We start from the raw sequence: 24,295 nt of genomic DNA, 5'->3' as shown, positions 1-24,295 counted from the left end.
TAGTGGTTTTGACATTTAATTTAAGATATATATTTTCTGTTTTTGCCTGCCACTGCTTGCTTATATAAGGGATATTACAGTGGAAAATTTGACAGAGTAAATGTATTAGAAATACACATATGATGTCCTTTACCAGTTAAAAGGCAGTGTAGACTATATTCTGGGGAACTGCTGTTCTTACAGCGTAAAAAAACAAAAAAAACAACAACCCTCTGTTAGTGTCTATTGAAAAGCTTTTAAGGTGGAATGGTATGTCTGAGTAAGTAGCAGACTGTAGCATGTTTGTGGTTGAAGTTTAAATTGTCTACGTTTTCAATGAGTTTGTATTACCACAGAAGCATGTTTGTAATTCAAGCAGATTCAGTTTGTGTTTACTTTCATGCAGTTAGTGGTCTTCTGAATTTGGAGTCGGTTCCATCTTTACCACCTATGGAGCAGGAATAGAGCAACATCCTCATATTTTTATACTTTTTGACCATTGGAGGTCTCTTCACCATCCAGATGCCTCCAGATATAATTTCTGGCATGTCAACATTGTTTTCTTCCAAATTACTGAGCCAGAGCTGCATACAAACTGACATTTAACCCGTTTTGTACACTGTACAAATAGACTGGAGACCTAGCAAATATTGAGGGAACTCTCTAAATTGTATACAAATATATTTGGTTTAAAATCCATTAGTTATTACAGTGTAGCACTTTACAGAGCATTTTGGGGAATATGGGAATCTGGTAATGGTGTGGCTACAGTTTGTATCTACCCATAAATTAAATGGAAGTTCCTTGCTAATATAATATTATTGCAGTAATTGTTTTTGTAATAGATTAAATTAGAATTGTAAAAGTTGCTGTTGCCCCAAACAGTAGCAGTTCTGCTGAATTTATGGCATTAGTGATGCACTTAGTCTACTACTTAGTGACTGAATTAGTGAAAGTACATAGTGCTAGAGCTGTAAACAAAAAACAACTTTGATTTATTTTTATATCTCTGTTACTATGTCTTGCATCCAATAATAACATCTTTTGCCAAGACTAATTTGGGTGACTGTTGAAGTATCAGGTGCTGGTGTAATGGTTAATGCCACTGCCTTATATGTAAAATCTAAGGGTCATTCCTGATTTGGATATGCACAGATCAGTAAGAACTTGGTGTCAAGGGTTTGGTTCCCTGCTCTGGTAAAGCACAAATTAGTATAACCTTGTGTTATCAGCATATGTTAAATGCAGTAACTGTCTGTACGTCATCACACTGGTCACTATTTAAAGACAGAACAAATCAGAAACCAAGTGAATCAGTATTATACAGTAATGCCATATTTCAGGAGTTACTCCATTGATACAAAAGGATGATTTGTGTAAATACATGTTACAATAACTACTGATTATTCCTATTCTCTAAAATGCCATTTTGGTTTTGCTCAACACTAGGTTTTTTTTGTGTAATAATCTTTATAGTTATTCAGAATTATCTGCTACTTTAATTATCTAGTATGCACCTCACGCTCAGGTGGTTAATACCATAACTATGGTGAATGTAAAAGAAAGTGTTATGAAAAGCAATCTGAATGGAAAAGCCAAACCTTTGAAGTTTTAAAAAAGCATAAATAATAGATGAAGTTACGCTTGGATGAAGTGGAAAATTTTTTTGATGCAAAATGCGATTGACGCAAATTAGCCCTACATTCAAACGGAGCAGTTTACCACAGTTTTAGCAGGGGTTCAGTGAGAGACTCTTAAGAGTGAAAGAGACTCGTGTCATTTGGTACTAGCGTGCTTCATGTTCAGAAATGTTCACAAATCTGTGATGGTAACTTTGAATAAATTTACTTTTAAATTAACGCAACCTTTGAATACAACCCCTGCTGCAAGTTCTTCCTTCCTCTGTTTTGTTCTACTGTTTATTCCTTGTTTTTGATCAGTTTGTTCCTTCCTTAAGCTTTCCCCTCAGGCGACTTAGGCTAAGTGACAACTTCCCAAAACACAACCATTGTACTGGTTTTGTTATTAATTATCAACATCCTTATCTTAATCTAATGAACTTGTTGGTCAGTGAGCCATTTGTGTTTAATCTTTGTCAGGCTACATAATTATGCCAGACTATACAAAATTATACACTGTTATACAAAATATCAGAGGGTTAGATAAAATAAGCTACATCTTGGCTTCAAGATGTGATTTTTCGTTTGAGGAAAAAGACCCCTGGGTATATTTCACAAAGCTGGTAGAAAACGTTTCAGAGAGGAAAGGACTTGCTTGTTATCAAACACTGTTCTGTGGCTAACTGTAAAACTCTGAGAAGTGGTAGAGATCAGCTCAGGGTGGGTGGTATTCCACACACCAGGACTTCTTACTTAACCAGATATAGTTGGATTGTAGTAATGCCTGAACTTCGTATGGACGTCTATTTTTTGGCCTTAGTTATGTTTCCAAATTCTGCTTTTTGGAATACCCCCAGGGCCTGCTTGCCTCTAGCTTGGTCTATAAAATATAAAATTCTTACTGACACCCATCTGTCACATTCCTCATTACACAAAGCAACATGAACAATGCTGAAAGGTACATTTTTTTTATTATTAACCTGTTGATTGTCTTTATAAGTTAAGGTCACATACAAGCCTTGTCTATTCATGTCCCTCTTTAATTGCAACATTAGCGTCTCTTGTTGACTATTCATTTACTTTGCTCTGACCAGCATTTTGCTTAACTTCCAGTGGACCACACCCTTTATTTATCTGGCCTTCACACACTTTATTTTCAAGTTCTAGCCAACGCATTAAGTATGCCATAATTTGGAGCCACATGAGCCGAGTAAACATGTAGGGTTTGAACAGATTCAGCCATTCAGTAGCCTAACCTTTTTTTTTTTTTCAGGTGCGGCTGCTTTTAATAATAACAGTAGCTTACCAATCACTAACTTTGGAAGGCATTGAATGGATGTTGAAAGGGCTGAAATCTCTTATGGAGACTTTGACAAAGGCTAATACGCTGTCAGCTCTCCCGCTAGCCCTGCGCTCTCGGCTTGTCTCTCTAAAAGGTCCCTGTTGAGGTTTCTATCTCCAAGTTTCCTTTGAGATTTGTGTTCGCCTCCATTATCTTGTCATTTGAAAGGGATTAAACATTGGAGTCCGGCTTTAAAGAACTGGAACGGCTTATAATAATTGCTAACCTAATTAGCATGAAGCAAGCCCAGGGCACCAGAGCGCTGGTCTCTGAATGAGCTTGATTTCCTGAATGTAGCCTGATCACTAATGCATTGTGAAGACCTCTATGGGATATATAGTCATTTAGTCCTTTAATCAAGACTTCTATAATGGAGTACAACCTATTATTTGGCAAAAGGTGATGTTTTTAATTGTTAAAAGCAATGTGACACAATACCAGATGTTCAACACTGTAGAGAAAATAACCAACAGAAGAGCCACCTCTACTTCTGGACACCTAACAACCTGAGCATTTTGCATCTCGCAGTAAGCTCATATGGTTCTAATATTTTGGCCACGTCTAAATGGCAGGCAGGGCAGGCTGTAACACACAAAGATTAAACAGCCATTCTGCTGTAATATTGCAAAATGTGGTTTAGCACATGATGAAAAGAGCATAGACACCTCTGTAAAAATGATCGTGCTAATGGGGACTTCCTCGATGTGTAAAATGCCCAAGCCATCTTCAGTAATACACCTTCATACCAAGATGGTGCATCTCAATAAATTAGAATATCATCAAAAAGATAATTTTCTTTAGTAATTAAATTCAAAATGTGAAATTCGTATTATATAAATGCATTACAAACAGTGAGTGTTTCTTTAAATGTTGATGATTATGGCTTACAGCCAATGACAACCCAAAAGTCATTATCTCAAATTTGAATAATCAACACAAAACACCTGCAGTGGTTTCCTAAGCCTTTAAAATAATCCCTTAGTCTGGTTCAGTAGGCTACACAATCATGGGGGAAGACTGCTAACTTGATGGATGTCCAGAAGGTGGTAACATGTTCCTGCTGTATCCAAGCATAAAAGTGTGGTAGAAAGATGCACAAGCAACAAAGATAACTGCAGCCTTGAAAGGATTGTTTAAAAAAAGGCCATTCAAAAATTTGGGGGAGATTCACAAGGAGTGGACTGCTGCTGGGGTCAGTTCTTCAAGAGCCACCACACACCGACGTATCCAGGACATTAGCCACTCGTGACCCAGAGACAACGCCTAAAGTGTCTTACCTGGGCCTAGGAGAACAAGCACTGGAGGTTTGCTTTTTAGATGAAAGTAAATTTTGCATTTAATTTGGAGATCAAGATCCCAGATTCTGGAGGAAGAGTAGAGAGGCACACAATCCAAGCTGGTTGAGTCTAATGTGAAGTCTCCACAATCAGTGATGGTTTGAGGCGCTGTGTCATCTGCTGGTGTTGGTCCACTGTGTTACATCAAGTCTAAAGGCAGTGCAGCCATCTTCCAGGAAATTTTAGAGCTTTCCTCTGCTGCCAGGCTTTATGGAGATGTGGAATTCATTTTCCAGCAGGCACCTGTCTACACTGTCAAAAAGACCAATACCTGGTTTAATGAACACAATATCACTGTACTTGATTGGCCAGCAAACTTGCCTGACTTGCATCTCATAGAAAATCTATGGGGTATTCGCAAGAGGAAGATGAGACACCAGACTCAACAACGCAGACGAGCTAAAGGCTGCTATCAAATCAACCTGGACTTTCATAACACCTCAGCACTGCCACAAGCTGATTGCCTCTATGCCATGCAGCATTGATGCAGTAATTCATGCAAAAGGAGCTCTGACCAAGTATTGAGTGCATATACTATATAAACTTTTCATTAGGACAACATTTCTGTGTTACAAATAATTTCATAAATTGCTCTTATATCATCTAATTTTCTCAGATAAAGACTTTTGGGTTTTCATTGGTTGTAAGCTATAATCATCAACATTAAAAGAAATAAACTCTCACACTGTAATGTATCTATATAATGAGTTTCACTTTTTGAATTTAATTACTGAACTGAATGAATTTTTGATGTTATTCTAATTTATTAAGATACACCTGTAGATATTACATTTCTTCTTTGCCCAGAAGAACAAATCAGACCACAGTACACATTCCCTCTGGACAGCAGTCCAGTTTAGATGTATTCAAGCACAGGGGAAGACTGTGATATTGTCTTAACTTTGTAAATTTGTAATTTTAGTTATTTTACAGCATTGCCTACAATTTAATGACTCTGGATTATGGTCCAGGCATTAATTTCAGAATCAGTGAGTTAATAGAGGAATATATTTATTTATTTAAATATATTTTTTGAAATATTGTGGATTTATAAATAATTGTAATTTCATTTACAACATTTTCTATAAGTGAGGTTTGTAATTTTAAGGTTTTTTTTTTAATTTAAGTCAAATGGAAAACTATTACTCTAATTTAGGTAAAGCATGAAATATCACATGAATGGGAAAATATCAGATATTCCAGAATAAGAGCCTAATAATAAACCTTCCAAAGCCTTGTGATATAAATTACACTTTTGCTTTTAAAGAGTCTATTTATTATATTATTCCTTGTTGTTAATAAGCTCACGAGAAACAGGAAGAATAGTGTGCCCCCCCCCCCCCATTTAGTTTAGAAAAATGGCCCCCAAGGTCTCCCGATCTGACCCCCTTAGACTTTTATCTTTGTGGTCATCTGAAGGCAATTGTCTATGCTGTGAAGATACGAGGTGTGCAGCACCTGAAACTATGGATACTGGAAGCCTATGCTAGCATTTCTCCTGCGGTGTTGCTATCAGTGTGTGAAGAGTGGGAGAAGAGGGTTGCATTGACAATCCAACACAATGGGCAGCACTTTGAACACATTGTATAAGTGGTCAGAAACTTGTAATTAACTCATGAAAGAATAAAGTTACATTAAAACAAGCACACCATTGTTTTTCTTGTGAAATTCCCAATAAGGGTGATGTGCCACATGATCCTCTTCCCATTGAAAAAACAAAAGTTGGATCCAAAATGTCCAACTTCAAAATGGACGCCATGGTCACCCATCTTGAAACGTTTCCCCCCTCCCATATACTAATGTGCCACAAACAGGAAGTTAATATCACCAACCATTCCCATTTTATTAAGGTGTATCCATATAAATGGCCCACCCTGTACATAGCTGAACGAGATTTTGAAAATATTATACACTTATATAAGGGAAAATATATAAACAAATATGCACTATGTATAAAAATACAAAAATATTGCACTTTGTAGACAGTATTGCACATTGTGTAAAAATATTGCACTTTTGATGGAATTATTGCAGTGTGTAAACTTAGGGGAATAGCGATAGTGAATAGTGCTTAAGGACTGAGATCATTGCAACAGCATTAAAGACAGAACATGTGCCTGATAAGCATGTGTGTTTAACAGAGTTGAGCAGTCTAAAGGCTTGTGGGAAGAAGCTGTTACTGAGGGCAGAAGTCTGAACAGTCCATGAGCTGGGTTGCTGGGATAGCTGACAATTTTGGTGGCTTTTTTTGTGGCTCAATGAAAGATACAGGTTTTGTATGGATATTCAACAGTATGATTACTTTTATTCCATACTGTGATCACATCTCACATCTTTCACAAACTTGAAACATGTACTATGTATACTGTATAAATGTCAGTTATAAGGCTCCATTTCAGTCAGTTGAGCGTGAGACAATTTAAACAATGATGCACGAACATTAAAACATTCATAAAAACAGTAATAGAAACTTAACTTCTCTCTCCTCCATTTCCCTCTCCCTCTGTTTAACTTGTAGTGCCTCAAGTCTCAAAGCGAGTAAATAATTACATTAAAAAAAAAACACCAGAGTGTCATAAAAGTGTTCTTGGCGGTTGTAACACTGTCTCTTACAGAGTTAAGGAAAGCTAGCCGGCTAGCTGGCTAATTCTGCCTATATCTACCATACCATCAACACAATAGAAAAACGGGCAAACCTAAACACACCAATAAAATAAACCACATATTTGGGTCATGAAAATGGTTATAACCCTCACCCTGGTAGCTTTTTTGTGCCTTATCCACAATAAGGTGTGCCTGAAGCAAACTGAAGCAGCCTTCTTCGGTAAAGTTAATCTGAGTTCAGGTTAGTCAGGAAATTGTGTTGAAACAAGACTTATATTATTTATGTTACAAAAACTCAATAAAACACCACATGAATATAAAAACTCTACCAAAACCATTCAATTACATTTTTTATCTTAAAGCAGTGCATATATAAATATTGGCTAAGGGCCACCAGAATTACTTTTTAGAGTGTATTAGCTGACAGAGCAGATTAGAATTCTGCTCCCAGCGCGTTGAGCTGTCCTGTGCTGTGTTGGTGTTAGGGGCAGTTGGCTTCACGTCTTGGAGTGTCTCGGAGTTGGCATGTTTGTCCGCACCTGCCCAAGTAAGAGACATTGTTTTTCATTTGGGGCAGTCTAGCAGGTTGGGATTGGTGACACAAATTGGGTAAAATTCTGAATTCATGGGTTCATTAAAAGGAATAAACATGTTTTGCAGGTGTTATGTTAGTCTGGTGGGCCAGTGCAGACCAGTTAGCAACATTACAAATACTGAAGTGAAATTAGTGTGTCTAATTAGCATATGCAAATGAGAATATAACTGTTTAGATTAAATACATAAGCATTTTGGTCCAGCTTTGGTCCTGAAGAATTCGAACAGGAGCAGATGCCCCCACTTTCCTAAATGTTAAGATTCCTTTAAAAAAAAATAAATAAAGAAAGAAATTTCCAGACCTCAGTAACAATATGGGCATCTAAGTTAAACCCCATAGCTCTGTACCTTTAGTCCCCAAATAGACTCTCTTGTTCTGGCGCAATGCTCACAAATTGCCCACACTAAGGCCATGTCTTCAAAGCATGAGGCAGACACAGAGATGACCCTCATTAGTCCCTTTCAGACATAGCCCCAGCTTTTGGGGAGAGAGCTAATAAGATCGTTATCTTGTCCAAATAGGCAGGGTCCCTCATTATATTGGGGGTTCTGCACCTTATGGACTATGTAAAGCTATGCTCATCACAATCAACTATGGCATTTTAGCTTTTTCTGTTATTTGAATCGTGTCAATCTGTGTAATAATCCCTAGAGAGAGGCAAACCAACAACTGATTACAAGAGGCTTTTCAAAAATTAGGGCGCACTATAGCACCACTGAATATTAAATACATTTTTGTAAATGGTGTTTTGGGGATAGCAGGGCTAAGCCTGTCCTTTCTTTAAAAGAAAAGTACGAATTTGTCTGTAGGTGTGAGTGAATGTGTGTGTCTGTGTTGCCCTGTGAAGGACTGGCGCCCCCTCCAGGGTGTATTCCTGCCTTGCGCCCAATGATTCCAGGTAGGCTCTGGACCCACCGCGACCCTGAACTGGATAAGCGGTTACAGATAATGAATGAATGAATGAATTCTTACGTTGTTTTTATCAATGATTAAACCATGTCCATTTCATTCTCAATGGATCATCTCGTACACATTGCATCATGGAAGTGTTCTAGCAAGTACAGTGTATTCTCTAAAGCATATCTACAACCATATCTATTTAAAACATGTGTGTTACAATGAAGCTATGCAGATAAGACAGCCTCCTTTCTTTTACATTCTTGCTTTCTCCAAGATTTTGGTTATGGTTGTGATTTTAGGAATTTGTGCACATTCCGTAAAAAAATAATAATCACTGGAACAACTGACTTGTGGCAAAGGACTCTGTTTATGAAATTAGTTATTGATTTAGTGACTTTAAGCGTGACACAGCCACACTTCTGAATGACCCTATTTAATGCCAGTGTTTGTCTATTGAGTTTGCATGAATGTGCTTAGCACTGAGTGTGGCCATTAACGAATGGCTGAACAATGACACTAATCTGCAAACAGGAGTCAAATCTCTTAGTCCAATACAACGCAAGTCAATTTTGAATGCCTTGTTCTTTTACTAAAGGGAGAGCTCATTTACGTTTTCTAAAGATCAATCTACCAATCAACCAAAATAGTGCTAAAATTGATCCAGTCCCTGGGATGTGGAGCTGCAGACGTAGATGAGCCGTCTGACAGCAGTGATGAAGGGACTGAAGGGAGAAGGGTTTTCCACACAACAAACAAGCTTTGATCAATAAGATGAAGGGGATCTGGGATGTAACGGGACACAAGCAAAAGCATGAGGGACAAAACGAGGAGGCAACAACGCAACGTTAAGGAAAGGAGACATAGCACTGAACATACAACCACGGTCCCTCAAGATTCTCTGTGAAGACCTTCTGAAATAAACTAGTGAGATATCTCAAGGGAAACATTTCTCAGGACTTTTTATTTATTTATTTATTTTTAAATAGACCATTGGGTTTTCAGTAAGTATTTGGCACTGATTTTTATTAATACATTTCTAAACCTTGCCCAACTCATGAGGAGGTTTCAATACAAGATGATGTCTCAGCCATTCATATCCAAGACAGCACAACTGATCTCTCCCTCTGTAGGTGGTAGGATGGCCCTACTTTCCAAGCATGTTCTCAGCCAGTGCATTTGATGGCTTTCTATCGCATCAAATGATGACATCCATTTCTTTACTGATATGTTCTTGTCCACTATCAGCCAAGGGATCCCACCCTGACACAGCTGCACCAGGTGACATGTTCTGTAGCGAGATCCTCTGGGTCCTTATATATAATCCTGCGAAGTTGGAGGGCTGGATGAACATGGCCTCTTTCTGGTCTTGACAGGTAATTGAGAAAGAAATTCAGCCTACCAATTCAGCCTACCTGAAATCACTGGGCGCAAGGAGGGGAATACACCCTGGAGGGGGCAGACACACATTTACAGACACTTTGGAGTCACCAATCCACCTACCAACGTGTGTTTTTGGACCGTGGGAGGAAACGGGAGCACCCAGAGGAAACCCACACGGACACAGGGAGAACACACCAACTCCTCACAGACAGTCACCCGGAGCGGGAATCGAACCCACAACCTCCAGGTCCCTGGAGCTGTGTGACTGCGACACTAACCTGCTGCACCACCGTGCCGCCCAGAAAGAAATCACTCCACTTTTATTATACATCTAATGGCCGTGTTGACTGGAATTTTAGCTCATTGCATTTCTACCTGTGTTTTTGTCTCAATCTTCCATATGTCTACAGGTCGTTCAGTCCTTGTAATTCAGGTGAGCCATTATTATCGCTCTTGAACCACTGAATAGACAAACTTATGTAATTTGTGTCCTGACTACTAAATATTAATGAAGGTCCTCCTTTCCCTCAGTTCATCTCATTTACATAAACCCTTCATCTATCTTTCCAGTCTGGTACACATTGGAATCCAGCTTTGACCCCCACCAACCCACATATGTAGTCCCCTTGCCCCAGTGTCCCACTCATCTACTGTCCCAAGTCGTTCTTCACCTAATCACCTCCTGGAAACTTGCAAAATGAAAAACTCCATGAATATGCAACATCCTCTTAACATTTTTAACAAAAATTGTGTGAGAGGACCCTTTTGTGGCTTTGGGGGTTAAGCTTAATAGCAGCCTTAGACTTTATGGAGATCCAGTGATCTACATATTAATCTCAGCCTTTTCATTAAGATTATTTGCATATCAAACGCATTGCACACACACACCCAGGTTAATGTAGGTTAAAGGGTAATGCTTACTCTAGTGCAGCAGTCTGGATCTGGGCTCAGATTTGAATTCTAAATAGAATGCTGCAGCATTATGTCTATTTTATAAATGCTGATTTTAATCTACTTGATTAGATGAATATAAGGTTCGGCCCTCCACAGGAAAAGCATATACGTGACTGTGCAGAGTGGTTTTATTTTAGTAGACTCATGATCTGCTTATTACAGTATGGCAGAGGCACATTATACATCTAAGTATCCTAAAAATATGGCACAACTGACAAGTGCAGAAAGGTGCAAGGTCGTTCTTGCTGTGTAGTGAGATTCAGGGGCCCACGAACCAGTGGCACCCTTTCTGCAGGTGGTATGCCTACAAAAAACACACCTTGCCAGAGACAAAGCCTCAAAACAAAGCTGGTTAAGACGTACAAGTAACTGTCAAGCTGTGGACCATACCATATATCACCAAGTAATTTCATTAACTATAACTAGCACCCGTTTGAATAACTGTCTAGAGGTTGCAAACATCCTTCAAACATGGCCTCACTGTTTTCGACTATAGCTGCTCTAAGGATATCCCACATCTGAGAGTTGTGAATCTGTGTCTCTGCACAGGTCCTGGGAGTAGGTTTGTCCACTTGGACAGTTTCATTGCTCTGCAGATCCAAGTTCAAGTTGCAGCATGTGTTGTAGCAATTGTATTTAGCATTTATTTATTCTTTATTCATTTTATTACAGATATACTGTTGTCCCACTTTCAACTTTTTTGTATACAATGGGGGCGGCACGGTGGCGCAGCAGGTAGTGTCTCAGTCACACAGCTCCAGGGTCTTGGAGGTTGTGGGTTCGATTCCCGCTCCGGGTGACTGTGTGTGAGGAGTTGGTGTGTTGTCCATGTGGGTTTCCTTCGGGTGACTGTGAGGAGTGTGGTGTGTTCTCCCTGTGTCTGCGTGGGTTTCCTCCGGGTGACTGTCTGTGAGAAGTTTGGTGTGTTCTCCCTGTTTCCTCTGGGTGCTCCGGTTTCCTCCCAAAAACACATGTTGGTAGGTGGATTGGCGACTCAAAAGTGTCCGTAGGTGTGAATGTGTGAGTGTGTGTGTTGCCCTGTGAAGGACTGGCGCCCCCTCCAGGGTGTATGCCCACCTTGCGCCCAATGATTCCGGGTAGGCTCTGGACCCACCGCAACCCTGAACGGGATAAGCGCTTACAGATAATGAATGTATACAATGGAAAAAATACACATTTAAAGAGATGCCAAAATAAGCACTTAGCTCAGTGTCAGTACAGTATTACATACTATAGTTTAATAGTATTTAAAAGACCAAAATCTCTTTTGTAGGTGACACAGATGGAAGATCAGACTGTAGAATAATTGAGTTTCATCATCATTATCATCATCATCATCAATTCCATTTGGCCCATTTCAGTGTTCAGGTGGCAACGGTGCCAGCAAAACATCTGTCCCCTGCAACTTCCACCTTCTCTTCATGGGGAATCCCTAATTGATCCCGGGCAGCTGGGACATCCAGGGTGTCCTGGGTCTAAAAATATCACTAAAACCATCCCCCTGATAAAACCCCAGCAGGGCTTTACAGACTTAATGTGCTGAAGGCAATGCCTTTATTGTGATGCACAATATGACAAATGAAAATATACATAATCTTCTCTATGCCACTTCAGAGTACATTCCTCACAAAACATGGATAATAAAAGAGAATTATAAGAATGAGTGGATAGTGAATATTAAGATTAGAAATGCTATGTTAAACAGTTTGGGAAATGGACAAGATAAATACAACAAACCCTATCATCCGGCCAGTGCTTTCCCCAAGCTAAGTCTCAAAGGGACTAGGGGTAGATATTTGTCTTTTCTTTTGGGTTTGGGTGAATAAACATTCAATTTTGCGAAGGTGTTAAACGTTTGGATTCGTTTGTTTTCTTTAGCCTCACGTTGCATTGCGGTCCGTTGCCGAGCACACGGCTGGTGTCAGATAGCTTTCTTTATTTAGAAACTTTTTTTTTTTTTTCAGAACACACAGCGCCTTTAGCTCATTTAAAGCTGAGCTAGTTTTGTCGGATTAAGCACGAACGTCTGACAAAACGTTACACTGCCATACTGCGGAAAGTAACCGAAGACGACCCGAGAGAGTCTAATAACGGCAACAACAAATGTTGTCACCGAACATGGACCTGTCAGAGGAGGAATGTTCACTTTGTTACGGTAAATCTGCCAGCTGTGTGTGTGAATAACTCTGGGTTAAGTGTTAAAGTTGGTTAAATCCGTATGAAACCTTCATAAATATGTTCAGAAGTAGGCAAAACGAAGCATTAGCTGTGTCTAAAATGGCTGGAAATCTAAGTGTATTTATGAACGTGGATTGTGACTGACGCTGTGACTTTTGGAAATTATAAAATTATATTGGCTATTAAATTAGTAATTCCATGACTATAGTGGTGGACTAAATACGGAAAAGAACCATTTGAGGAACATTTATTGCTCCTCCCCCACAACCGTTTTCCGCCAAATCAGGGTGATCGATCATACAGAGTGTAAACTAGTAACCAATCACAACGCTGAAGTGGGCGTTACCAGCCAACCGGAGCCCGGAGGCGGACACTTGCAGCGGACACTTAACCAATCTCAGCTCACACAAATGAAAACAAGTTTTATGACTTTATATTAACGTTTTTTTTTTTAATTAAAGCCACTTTTATTGTTGTCAACTGATGTTCCCGTTTAAAGGTAAACACAACCCAAATGGTGGGTGGACAGCACTTCATTTGGCTTGTTACTTTGGGCAAAAAGAAATTGCTGAAGAAATGTTGAAGGTAAGAAAGATTTCTGAAAGGGTAATAAAAGTGAAAATACTGCTAAACATTTGTAGACACTTACAAATCAGTGATGTGGTCGGGTCTGGTCTTGTGTTAGGGGAGTGTAAAGCTCTCTCGGTAGCGGGTTGGGGCAGAGGAGTGATGGGTTCCATCCACTGCATTTAGGATACTGTTGTTGACTGCAGTGAGATCATCATAGCAATGTTCCAGTTACTAATTTAACAACCCCCTAGAAGGTGGGGAAGCATATGTCTATAAATGTCTGGCTGAAAGATACAACATATAAGACATTTCTTGTACATTAAAACATGTTTTCTACAACATTCAATTTTATTTTTATTTTTATTTATTTAAATGAATCCCTCCTAATAATTCTCTGATGATGTAAAGGCTGGTGTTGAGGTCAATGTGCAGAATGATCTGGGGGACACACCTTTGCACCTTGCAGCACTATCAGGGAGAAAGGTAGACTTTTTTTTAATCCTCTTTGTCGGATGATTTCTTTTTTCTGTACTTTATTGCCATTTATCTGTTTCCCATTTTTCTCCTTTCACTGTGGCTCCCTTCATCTCCTCTCTTCGTCACTATTCTTTCTATTATTTGTCCCCCCCCCCCCCCCCTCCACTTTTTGGGTCCCAGGAGGCTGTTCTTCTGCTCTTGCGCTATGATGCCTGTGCCACAGTAATCAACGGAGCTGCTCAGACCCCTAGGGCTGTCACGGAAGATGATGAAATCATTACTATGCTGGAAGGTGGGCACTTTAGGGGAGGTTGCTGCCTGGCCCAGATTGCATTCTGTATAGAAATGCTATATCTTTAACATTCGCTTTGCCTTTTTTTTTCAATCCCAGCTGCGGAGAGGAGAGAGAGAAGGAAGATAGAAGAGAAACTTTTGGAAGCAGCTAGAAAGGGAGATTCTGTGACCATGGCTGAGATGGTTAGTCCAGAAGTATATAGACGCCTACACATTTTAAGAAACCCCCCCCCCCCCTCCCTGATGTCAAGGCTAATATAAGCAGTTACATATTTTGCTTCAATAAATTCATTCATTATCTGTAAGCACTTATCCAGTTCAGGGTCACGGTGGGTCCAGAGCCTACCTGGTATCATTGGGCACAAGGCAGGAATACACCCTGGAGGGGGCGGCAGTCCTTCACAGGGCAATACACACACACACACACACATTCACTCACACATTCACACCTACCGACACTTCTTGAGTTGCCAGTTCACCTACCAACGTGTGTTTTTGGACTGTGGGAGGAAACCAGAGCACCCGGAGGAAACCCACGCAGACACAGGGAGAACACACCAAACTCCTCACGGACAGTCACCCGGAGTAAACCCACACGGACACAGGGAGAACACACCACACCTTTTAACATTTTCTGGTTTGCCATGATTTATCACTAACTTCTAGAAATGTCCAGATAAAAAAAAAATAAATGAATAAAAATGCATTCTCTGTTTCTCTCTCTGAAAGTGTGCAGCCATTAAGGTTAATAAGTTTGAAGGACTCCTGTGGAAGGTGAGGAGACATTCTACACTCCTTCCGTCTGTCACATACAGTCCTGAGTAAATGCTACTTCAATTTATTTTTTTGATTTATTTATTTTTCTAAATGTTAAACTCATTAAATAAATTAAAAAAATCTTGAACAAAAGCTGTATGTAATGCCACAAAATGTGTAATTTGACCTGGGGAGTGTGCAAATATTAGCATGCATTAAACATGTGTGAACATTAACATTCATTGCACATTAAGTCTATTGAATAAATAATACATCTCAGTGCACAGCATGATTTATTTATTTTATTTATTTATTTATTTATTTATTACAAGGACTCCCTAGTTGCATCCACCAGGTGGCAGCCAAGTGTTATAACACTGCTGTGAAGTATAGTTATTAAAGATGCTGATTAAGGAACAAAAATAAAAGGCTTTTGGGAATTCTCGGTTAAGTGTCCCAGAAAATGATTGTCGTATATATATTCTTTCTACCTTCTCAGAAATCAAATTTCTTGGCCTGGACCTCGCATTGGGTTGTTGTGGAGAATGGGAGTTTAAGCTGGTATTCTAAACAGTAAGTCCTACCCGCCTTCAGGGTAATTCACAATGTGTTACATCTTCCATCTGATATTACAACATCAACTATTTCTGATGATTTTGACCTTATACCATACCCATATTAACCATCTCTTTTTGCCTTTGTATGTACCCCCACTGAGCACATAAGTAGGAGCACCTATAAAGCTCATACATGCAATTGTTTAATCAGCCAATCATATGGATTCAATACAACAGCTTTGGGTAAAGTTCATTTTAACCAGAAAATGTCATCTTGCTGATTTTGGCTGATATTTGATATTGATATTTATTTATTTATTTATTTATTTTTTGGTGGTGGGTAACTGCTAAATTCTTGGGAATTCCATCCAAAACAGAGTCTACTCAGAATGGTGTAGTAAAGAAAAGCCCCCATTGGGCCTGTTAATACCAGTAAATCAAACAATGTAATGCCATGATCCACTGTAATGCTGAAAATGATCCACCACCCAAATAATACCTGCTCTGGGGTGGTCCTGTAGGAGCCCTGACAAATGAAGGACAAGGGAAGAGAGGTGCTAACAAAGTATACAGAGCAACAGACTGCAATCTGTAGTTGTAGTGCTAATCTAGGTGCACATTGTAATTTAACTTTCCATTTGCTCAGTTTTCACACACAGGTGGGCATTATAAATGATTTAGTTCTTAATTTTATATTTCACATCTCATAATGAGGCTTAAGTTGAGGGATATTTTATGGACTGGGGCTTTACTGACAATTAAAAATGTAGTATGCTGTTCTATCTAACTTTAACACCTGTGCTAAAATACATCCCAGTAAACATTCAGCCGTTGATTCAACATTAAAATAACGTAATGACTGCCGTCTAATCAACGTTCTCTTAAGGTTGAAAAGACGTCCAAACACAGACATTGAAAAGACGACTATTAGATGTATTTTGGACGTCCATTGACGTTATTAATTGGTCCCGAAATAAATTACTTGTATAAAACACATTTTGTACGTCTACTGACGTTTAAAATATGTCCTTGACGGACAGACTACTTTTTAGACCTATTTTGAACGTCCAGGGACGTTCCTTGTTTACTGGGATTGTCTTTTTTATGGTTTATGTTATGAGTTTAAGGGTTTTCTTTGATGCTGATCTGTGTTATTATCAGTTATTAGCTATTATTAGTGTCAGTTGGAAGCAAATTATGTTGCTATATGTTTTGTACTGGAAAACAAATCAGTTTGGGCTTATCAAGTCTTTGAAATGAATGGGTATTCTCTGTGTGTGTGTTTCTGTGTGTGTGTGTGTGTGTGTATGTGTATGTGTGTGTGTTGCAGATCTGATGCAGAGTCCAGCAATAGCAAACAGGGCTCTAAGCCTCTTATGAAGGCTCAGTGTATGGTGAGTCGCAAAACACCGTGCTTCAGCAGTCTGTGGTCAAACGTACCACTGATTCATCAGCCCCTGAAATCTGGTTTGGGATTGCTTTAGGAAATGGATAAAGGCATAAATAGCTAGATATCTCTCTTCATTAATCTCATAGGAATTTTGGCTAATTTCAGCAGAGATACAAGAAAAAAAATCATAAAAACATAAGGGCAAAATAAGCTAAATAATCTATTATCTTTAATAGTGAATCCCATAGAATGGATGAGACCTGAAGCCAATGGGATATGAAATGAAGAATGCATGTTTGGTAGATTTAACCTTTGCATTTAAAGAAGTGACAGCAGTAAAAACATTGCCACGTTTTGCTCTTTAACCATACAAAAATGTATCCTGATTTATATGGATGTTTTGTGTTTATTGGCAAAGAACCAAATTATGACCCACCATCACTTGAGGAAGGTGGGTCCAGATCGCACCTGGAATCACTAAGCGCAAGACAGGGACACACCCAGGAGGGGGCGCTAGTCCTTTGCAGGGCAACACGCACTTGCACCTTCACTCACCCACTTGCACTTACGGTCACTCGAGTAACCAATCCACCTACTAAAGTATATTTTTGGACTTTGGGAGGAAACCCACGCGGACTAGGGGAGAACACACCAAAATCCTCAGTGTGTCAGCCGGAGCGGGGCTCAAGTCTACAACCCCCAGGACCTTGGAGCTGTGCGACAGCGACACTAACCTGTTGTGCCCATCACTTAAATGGGAACAACGTTGTCCAAGATACTGCTTTTTTACTCAATGGTGATTCAAATGCTGACTGATTGAATGAAATTGTTGATTGTTTGATATTTGATCTACAGATGAAAGCCTGGGATAAATACTTTTTCACGCTCAAGTGTTGTGATGGCAGTGTTCATCAATTCAGATTGCCTTTTAGTTGTAGTGAACCAGAAGTCATGAGAAAAGTGAGTGTAACAAATATTAAACACCTATGATATTAAAATAATTTACCATTGCTTTATGTTGTTATAAAACGTGTACATTTACATGCACTAAGGGCATTTTGATATCAAACTCAAAATCCTGTTTTCACATACAGCTGAAATGGGACATGTCTTGTTTGTAGTCTGGAGCTCACCTGTTGCAGTACAGTAGCATTAGACCATACCTCAATTGCTGATGCTAACCTGTGCTCTCCATATGAGCAGAAATGGCTGGACGCCATAGAGGGGCACTCTGCATACAGCGCTCACAGCGCCAAGCCGGAAAACCTAGAGGAAAAGCATGCAGCTGAAGAGGACATCGCTCCCAGAGACCTGTCCCACAGCCTGCAGGTGCCATAAGCTTCTTCCTGCTAAATCCCTGCATGTGGTGTTAGGATTTATACTAAACACATGGTGCATGTTGTATGGTTGTATGTACAGTTGTCAGTCTGTTTCTGTCTATTGTTGTTTTTGGGTGGTACCCACAAAGACCCTAATTTTGTAAGCATAGTTTTGTCATACTTTATAAACATTATACATACAGGCAAAAGTATAAGAACACAAATTCTAATCATTGAATTCAGGGGTTTCTTTCAGTCTTCATATTAATGCTTATAGATTTAGAATGTGATGTCATAAAATATAATAATGGTGTCTCAAAACTTTTGTGTATATATTGTAATTATGTAGTTTTATTGTCCTAATACATTCATTCATTATCTGTAACCGCTTATCCAGTTCAGGGTTGCGGTGGGTCCAGAGCCTACCTGGAATCATTGGGTGCAAGGCAGGAATACACCCGGGAGGGGGCGTCAGTCCTTCACAGGGCAACACAGAGACACAGACACACTCACACCTACAGACACTTTTTGAGTCGCCAATCCACCTACCAATGTGTGTTTTTGGACTGTGGGAGGAAACTGGAGCACCCAGAGGAAACCCACGCAGACACAGGAAGAACACACCAAACTCCTCACAGACAGTCACCCGGAGGAAACCCACGCGGACACAAGGAGAACACACCAAACTCCTCACAGACAGTCACCTGGAGGAAACCCACGCAGACACGGGGAGAACACACCAAACTCCTCACAGACAGTCACCCGGAGGAAACCCACGCAGACATGGGAAGAACACACCAAACTCCTCACAGACAGTCACCCGGAGGAAACCCACGCAGACACAAGGAGAACACACCAAACTCCTCACAGACAGTCACCCGGAGGAAACCCACACAGACACAGGGAGAACACACCACACTCCTCACAGAGAGTCACCCGGAGGAAACCCACGCAGACACAGGGAGAACACACCACACTCCTCACAGACAGTCACCCGGAGGAAACCCACGCAGACATGGGAAGAACACACCAAACTCCTCACAGACAGTCACCCGGAGGAAACCCACGCAGACACAAGGAGAACACACCAAACTCCTCACAGACAGTCACCCGGAGGATACCCACGCGGACACGGGTAGAACACCCCAAACTCCTCACAGACAGTCAACCAGAGGAAACCCACGCGGACACGGGGAGAACACACCACACTCCTCACAGACAGTCACCCAGAGGAAACCCACGCGGACACAGGAAGAACACACCAAACTCCTCACAGACAGTCAGCCAGAGGAAACCCACGCGGACACGGGGAGAACACACCACACTCCTCACAGACTGTCACCCGGAGGAAACCCTCGCGGACATGGGGAGAACACCCCAAACTCCTCACAGACAGTCACCCGGAGGAAACCCACGCGGACAAAGGAAGAACACACCAAACTCCTCACAGACAGTCACCCGGAGGAAACCCACACGGACACAGGAAGAACACACCAAACTCCTCACAGACAGTCACCCGGAGGAAACCCACACGGACACAGGAAGAACACACCAAACTCCTCACAGACAGTCACCCGGAGGAAACCCACGCGGACACGGGGAGAACACACCAAACTCCTCACAAACAGTCACCCGGAGGAAACCCACGCAGACACGGGGAGAACACACCACACTCCTCACAGACAGTCACCAGGAGCGGGACTTGAACCCACAACCTCCAGGCTCCTGGCGGTGTTTAACTGCGACACTACCTGCTGCACCACCGTGCCACCCTTGTCCTAATACAGTTTTTTTTTATTATTATTATTATTTCTTTCAAAGGTGTTATTTCAATGCTTTCAAAGAATTTGTCATAAAGAAATTGCCCAGATTGTCTGAGAAGGAACTGCAATTTTTAAAAAAATAAATTGTAATAAATTGTTAAAGATATGAGTAAATAAAATGACTTAATTTTCAGTAGAATTATTTGTATTGTGTGAGCACAGGGCTCTCTTTAAAACATGACTATCATGTGTGCCCAAAAATGCCTTAATTTATATTCAAAACGTTGTCAATAATTATCTATTGAATTAATGGCCTTGCTTCTTGTCTAGTTTACATTTGAGTAGCAACAATCATTATATTATTTAATTTAAACATAGGCCACTTCTTGTCTATGGTTGTCTCTCAAATATTCCTGTTCCGTTTAGTGGGAGGAATAATGCAAGCAGAAATATGTGAAGTGATTACACTGTAAGTGTTCCAGACTGAGTGTGTTGACCTGTGTTCTCTACGCAGACAGCTGAGAGTTCACAGCAGAAGTTGGAGTCTCAGGTGGCTCTCCTTGTCTCTATGGTGAAGAGTGATGATGACAACAGTAAGGAACTCCTCTATTATGCCTACTCTGTCTGCAGTACAAAATAGCACTCAATTTAATAATGCCAATAATGAAGAGTAGGAAGTGTTGAGTTTATTGATCACATATATATAATGGGAATTTTTTTTATGATTTTATTTAGAGTTCTCTGAATTAAAATGCAAGAAATACTTATCATTTTATGTGAGACACACTGGCGTTAAAATTGGGGAATCCCATGCCATTCTAACAACTGCTGATACTTTAACCCTATTCTCTAGTGTGTGGCTATATGCAATCAGATTCTCACAAAAATGTTCCCAAATAAGAATTATTTAGAGTTTTTTTTTTTCAATTTTATCTTTAAAAAGCAATCCCCAAAGAGAAAATTGACTGATGGCTTTCACTAACCACTTCCGTGTGTCTGAATATGTATGTGTTTGTGTTTGAGAGAGAGTGCAGGTCATGAGCTGCTGAAGGTCAGAGAGATATGTCAGCTGTGCAGGGAAACGAGTTCTGCGATGAGACACTGCCTGAATCTGCTCTCCACACAAGAGGAGGTATCTCATTCTCGATTCAACCTTACAACCATCATGTACACACAACACAATGTGCTGCACCTTAACATCTTTTTTTACTCTCTTGTAGATACATGAAACAGTATACTCAGGTCCAAGGCTAAAAAAAGCAGAAATGTTCAAATAGTTCTTGTCTGCCACCTCAATTGAGTTGAAACAAAGAAATCAAGGTGTCATTATATAGTATATAGTAAGGGCTATAGTAGTGTCTATATAGTGTCGCAGTCACACAGCTCCAGGGGCCTGGAGGTTGTGGGTTCGATTCCCGCTCCGGGTGACTGTCTGTGAGGAGTGTGGTGTGTTCTCCCTGTGTCCGCATGGGTTTCCTCCAACGGTCCAAAAACACACGTTGGTAGGTGGATTGGCGAATCAAAAGTGTCTGTAGGTGTGTGTGTGTGTGTGTGTGTTGCCCTGTGAAGGACTGGTGCCCCCTCCAGGGTGTGTTCCCACCTTGCGCCCAATGATTCCAGGTAGGCTCTGGACCCACCGTGACCCTGAACTGGATAAGCGCTACAGATAATGAATGAATGAAAGCATAAAATGTAAACTTTTCAGTCTCGTTAGCATACAGCAGTTTTCCCCACACATTAACACTCAAATAATATAGAGGATTTCATCCTGAGTCTATACATGGCAGCTGATCAGAAAAGAGCTCAAGCTCATTTACATGCGTCATTATTGCAGAGTGGTTGAAATATGGTCATATATATATATATATATATATATATATATCAATTTGTTTTTTGGGGTGTGTGCTGAGCTCTGCAATCTGGCACAATCCAAACACTCACTCTTATTCTTCTCTTCTCTCACTGGACCTCTCTCCCTCCCCCTCCCTCTCTTTCATTCACACACACACCCTCACTTGCCCCCATATAATTTGTCCTCTCTCTGTATTTCTCACACACTGTCCGCTTATTAACTCTCATTTAACTCTCACCTTATCTTCACTAATCCCTTATCTTCAAATGCCTCTTGTTCTCAGTTCTCTCTTGCTTCCATTTCCTCCCTCCATTCATGTTTACCATCTCCTTTCCTTCTTCCTCCCTCACCCTCGAGTTCTCTCTTTTCTTCCCTCTTCTATTCATAGTCCGTCTTCTTCACTCACCCTCTCTTGCACAGCCTCTCTCTCTCACACACACGCGAACTCACACATAAGCTCCATCGCGCGGGTTGAGTCAAGCTTCAGAGAAAACAAGACAGAAGACAGAAAGGGTGACAGGACTTGTCTCTATCTATAAAAGGTACAGTCTTATCAATTCTCATTCATTTTTTTCTCCTAGTTTTTGGTTTGTTCTGTTGGAGCATCCTCTTCTTTTATCTCTAGTAGCTATTTTCATTGATGAAAATGTGCCGCTCCCTCGTGCCTTGCCCGTCCCAGTTTTGGCTCTGGGTTTGGAATTTGTCGGAGAGGAGAGTCGTGCGGCTTTCTGTGGCACGTGTCAGTACTGAAAGGTTGAGTTAGGTTTCAGCTGAACACAACAGTCGAATAGTGTAAACACAATCTTTGTTGGTGTCCAGGACCAGATTGGTTCCAGCATCGTGTATCAGACTTGTGTCAAGGTCACTGTATGGAAAACGGCAATATAGAATGTCTGTTTCAGCAGCTTTGAATCCTTAGAGCGGCCAAAGTTCACACCTTTCAGGGCGAGTGGAACCTCCTTTGTGACCACACAGACGGGGTGTAAATGTAGCTGGTTTTCTAGACACACTGAGTGCCTTTTTTTTTAATTCAGCCCAACGTTCATGCTTCAAAGCATTTGTCCTCAAGAGTCCACAGATTAGTTTGTGTATTTGGGGCAGCTGTGAGCATGCTTTGGAACCAAATAAACGCTCTGTAGTGCAGCAAATATCTGTTTGGATTGTTGCACTGTACACTGTTTGAGCATTTATTCTTGTTCATTTAGAAGGGAGGTAGTCCTCCCTCTGATGTATTGTGCACTAGAGGATTTAAACACTTATGTGCTCTTAAATTATTAATTATTTCTGTAAATAAGAAGGGAAACCTGAAGCTGTATCTTTATTAATAATTTATTTTATTTATAAATGCATATTTAAGTGCACTTGTTCAATAAAGTTGAATATTTAACTACACATTAAAATTCACACTGGAAACCGGTTGTAGGAACGTGTGCACTCTTTTTGTAAGATAGCTTTAGACGTTCAGAGCCATTTGCGTAGAAATGTCAGGACTTGAGTATTAGAATAATGCATATGTCTAGTGGCTTAGTGCTAGGATCAAATGATTAAAAGAAACTGTCTGAACAAGTGTAGCACACTGAAGACTAGCTAGATCCCCTACGACACAATGAATGGATTATAAAACATTACACATCTGCGGGTCACGGGGTTACACCATAATTACATTAACCCTAATCCTCTAAGTGTCCTCTTCTGAAGATTTGGTTACTTGTTAGTAGTAGCCTCTGTGACTTGCAAAGATGCAAATGGTTGCCTCTGACATTCTGTGATTTCTAAGTTTTGTTTGAGTATTTTGCAGTGTCCAGTGTCAGTTTGTTGTCAGCAGTGGTTTTGTTCCTGACCCCATTAATTAACTTTGGGGTCATTCATGGTATTTAGTGATGTATACCGGATATGAGCTTTAAGCTACAATGGTAGCGAGATGGATCGATTATATCACTAAAAATAGTTCACCTATCTAAAGATTCAGCTACATACCTGAGAGGAAAACACAATGTCTAACACTTTTCATATTTTTGAACCACCTTGTGCTTAGAATTAAATCAAATGCTGCTATAGCATGGACCCCTTCAGAGACTGTATAGTATATAACTCCCATCAGTACAGAAGATAAGGCTATATCTCTCAGGCTTTGTTAACAAATATGGGTTCTACAGAGCTCTAATTACAGTGATTTGGCTGAAAATACTTTTTCTGATTCAGCTCTGCTTCTATCAAACACTTGGGTGCCTGTTTTCAACCAGTGAAAGATCTTCAGAGGAATGCAAGGGGTGGATTAGTGATCAGTTATCTTACTTAAACTCTCTAGGGGAGACTTTCGCTTTGGGTTTTGGTTCCTCTGTGATTTATTCTCATACTCAAAAGCAGAGATCTACAAATCCACACATTTGATGCAGGGTGCAGGCCAGACTTCTAATGCACTTCCATTG

General features: G+C 40.3%; 1 protein-coding gene across 1 annotated transcript in view; it reads left to right on the top strand.

Moving 5' to 3' along the window:
• The first annotated feature begins 12,739 nt into the window (after window positions 1–12,739).
• Window positions 12,740–24,295, top strand: part of LOC136707283 (oxysterol-binding protein-related protein 2) — a 47,578-nt gene continuing 36,022 nt past the window's right edge. Inside the window, 11 exon segments of the mRNA XM_066681262.1 lie at window positions 12,740–12,865; window positions 13,388–13,473; window positions 13,867–13,941; window positions 14,116–14,227; window positions 14,327–14,412; window positions 15,485–15,558; window positions 16,873–16,936; window positions 17,788–17,892; window positions 18,136–18,261; window positions 20,529–20,607; window positions 21,040–21,146. Of these exon segments, the coding sequence (XP_066537359.1) occupies window positions 12,829–12,865; window positions 13,388–13,473; window positions 13,867–13,941; window positions 14,116–14,227; window positions 14,327–14,412; window positions 15,485–15,558; window positions 16,873–16,936; window positions 17,788–17,892; window positions 18,136–18,261; window positions 20,529–20,607; window positions 21,040–21,146 (951 nt within the window). The 5' untranslated portion in view covers window positions 12,740–12,828.

Source organism: Hoplias malabaricus, chromosome 9, assembly GCF_029633855.1.
Source record: "Hoplias malabaricus isolate fHopMal1 chromosome 9, fHopMal1.hap1, whole genome shotgun sequence".
In the NCBI taxonomy this organism is placed as follows: domain Eukaryota; kingdom Metazoa; phylum Chordata; class Actinopteri; order Characiformes; family Erythrinidae; genus Hoplias; species Hoplias malabaricus.
Note: the sequence above shows the minus strand (reverse complement) of the source record. Positions and strands in the feature narration are given on the sequence as shown.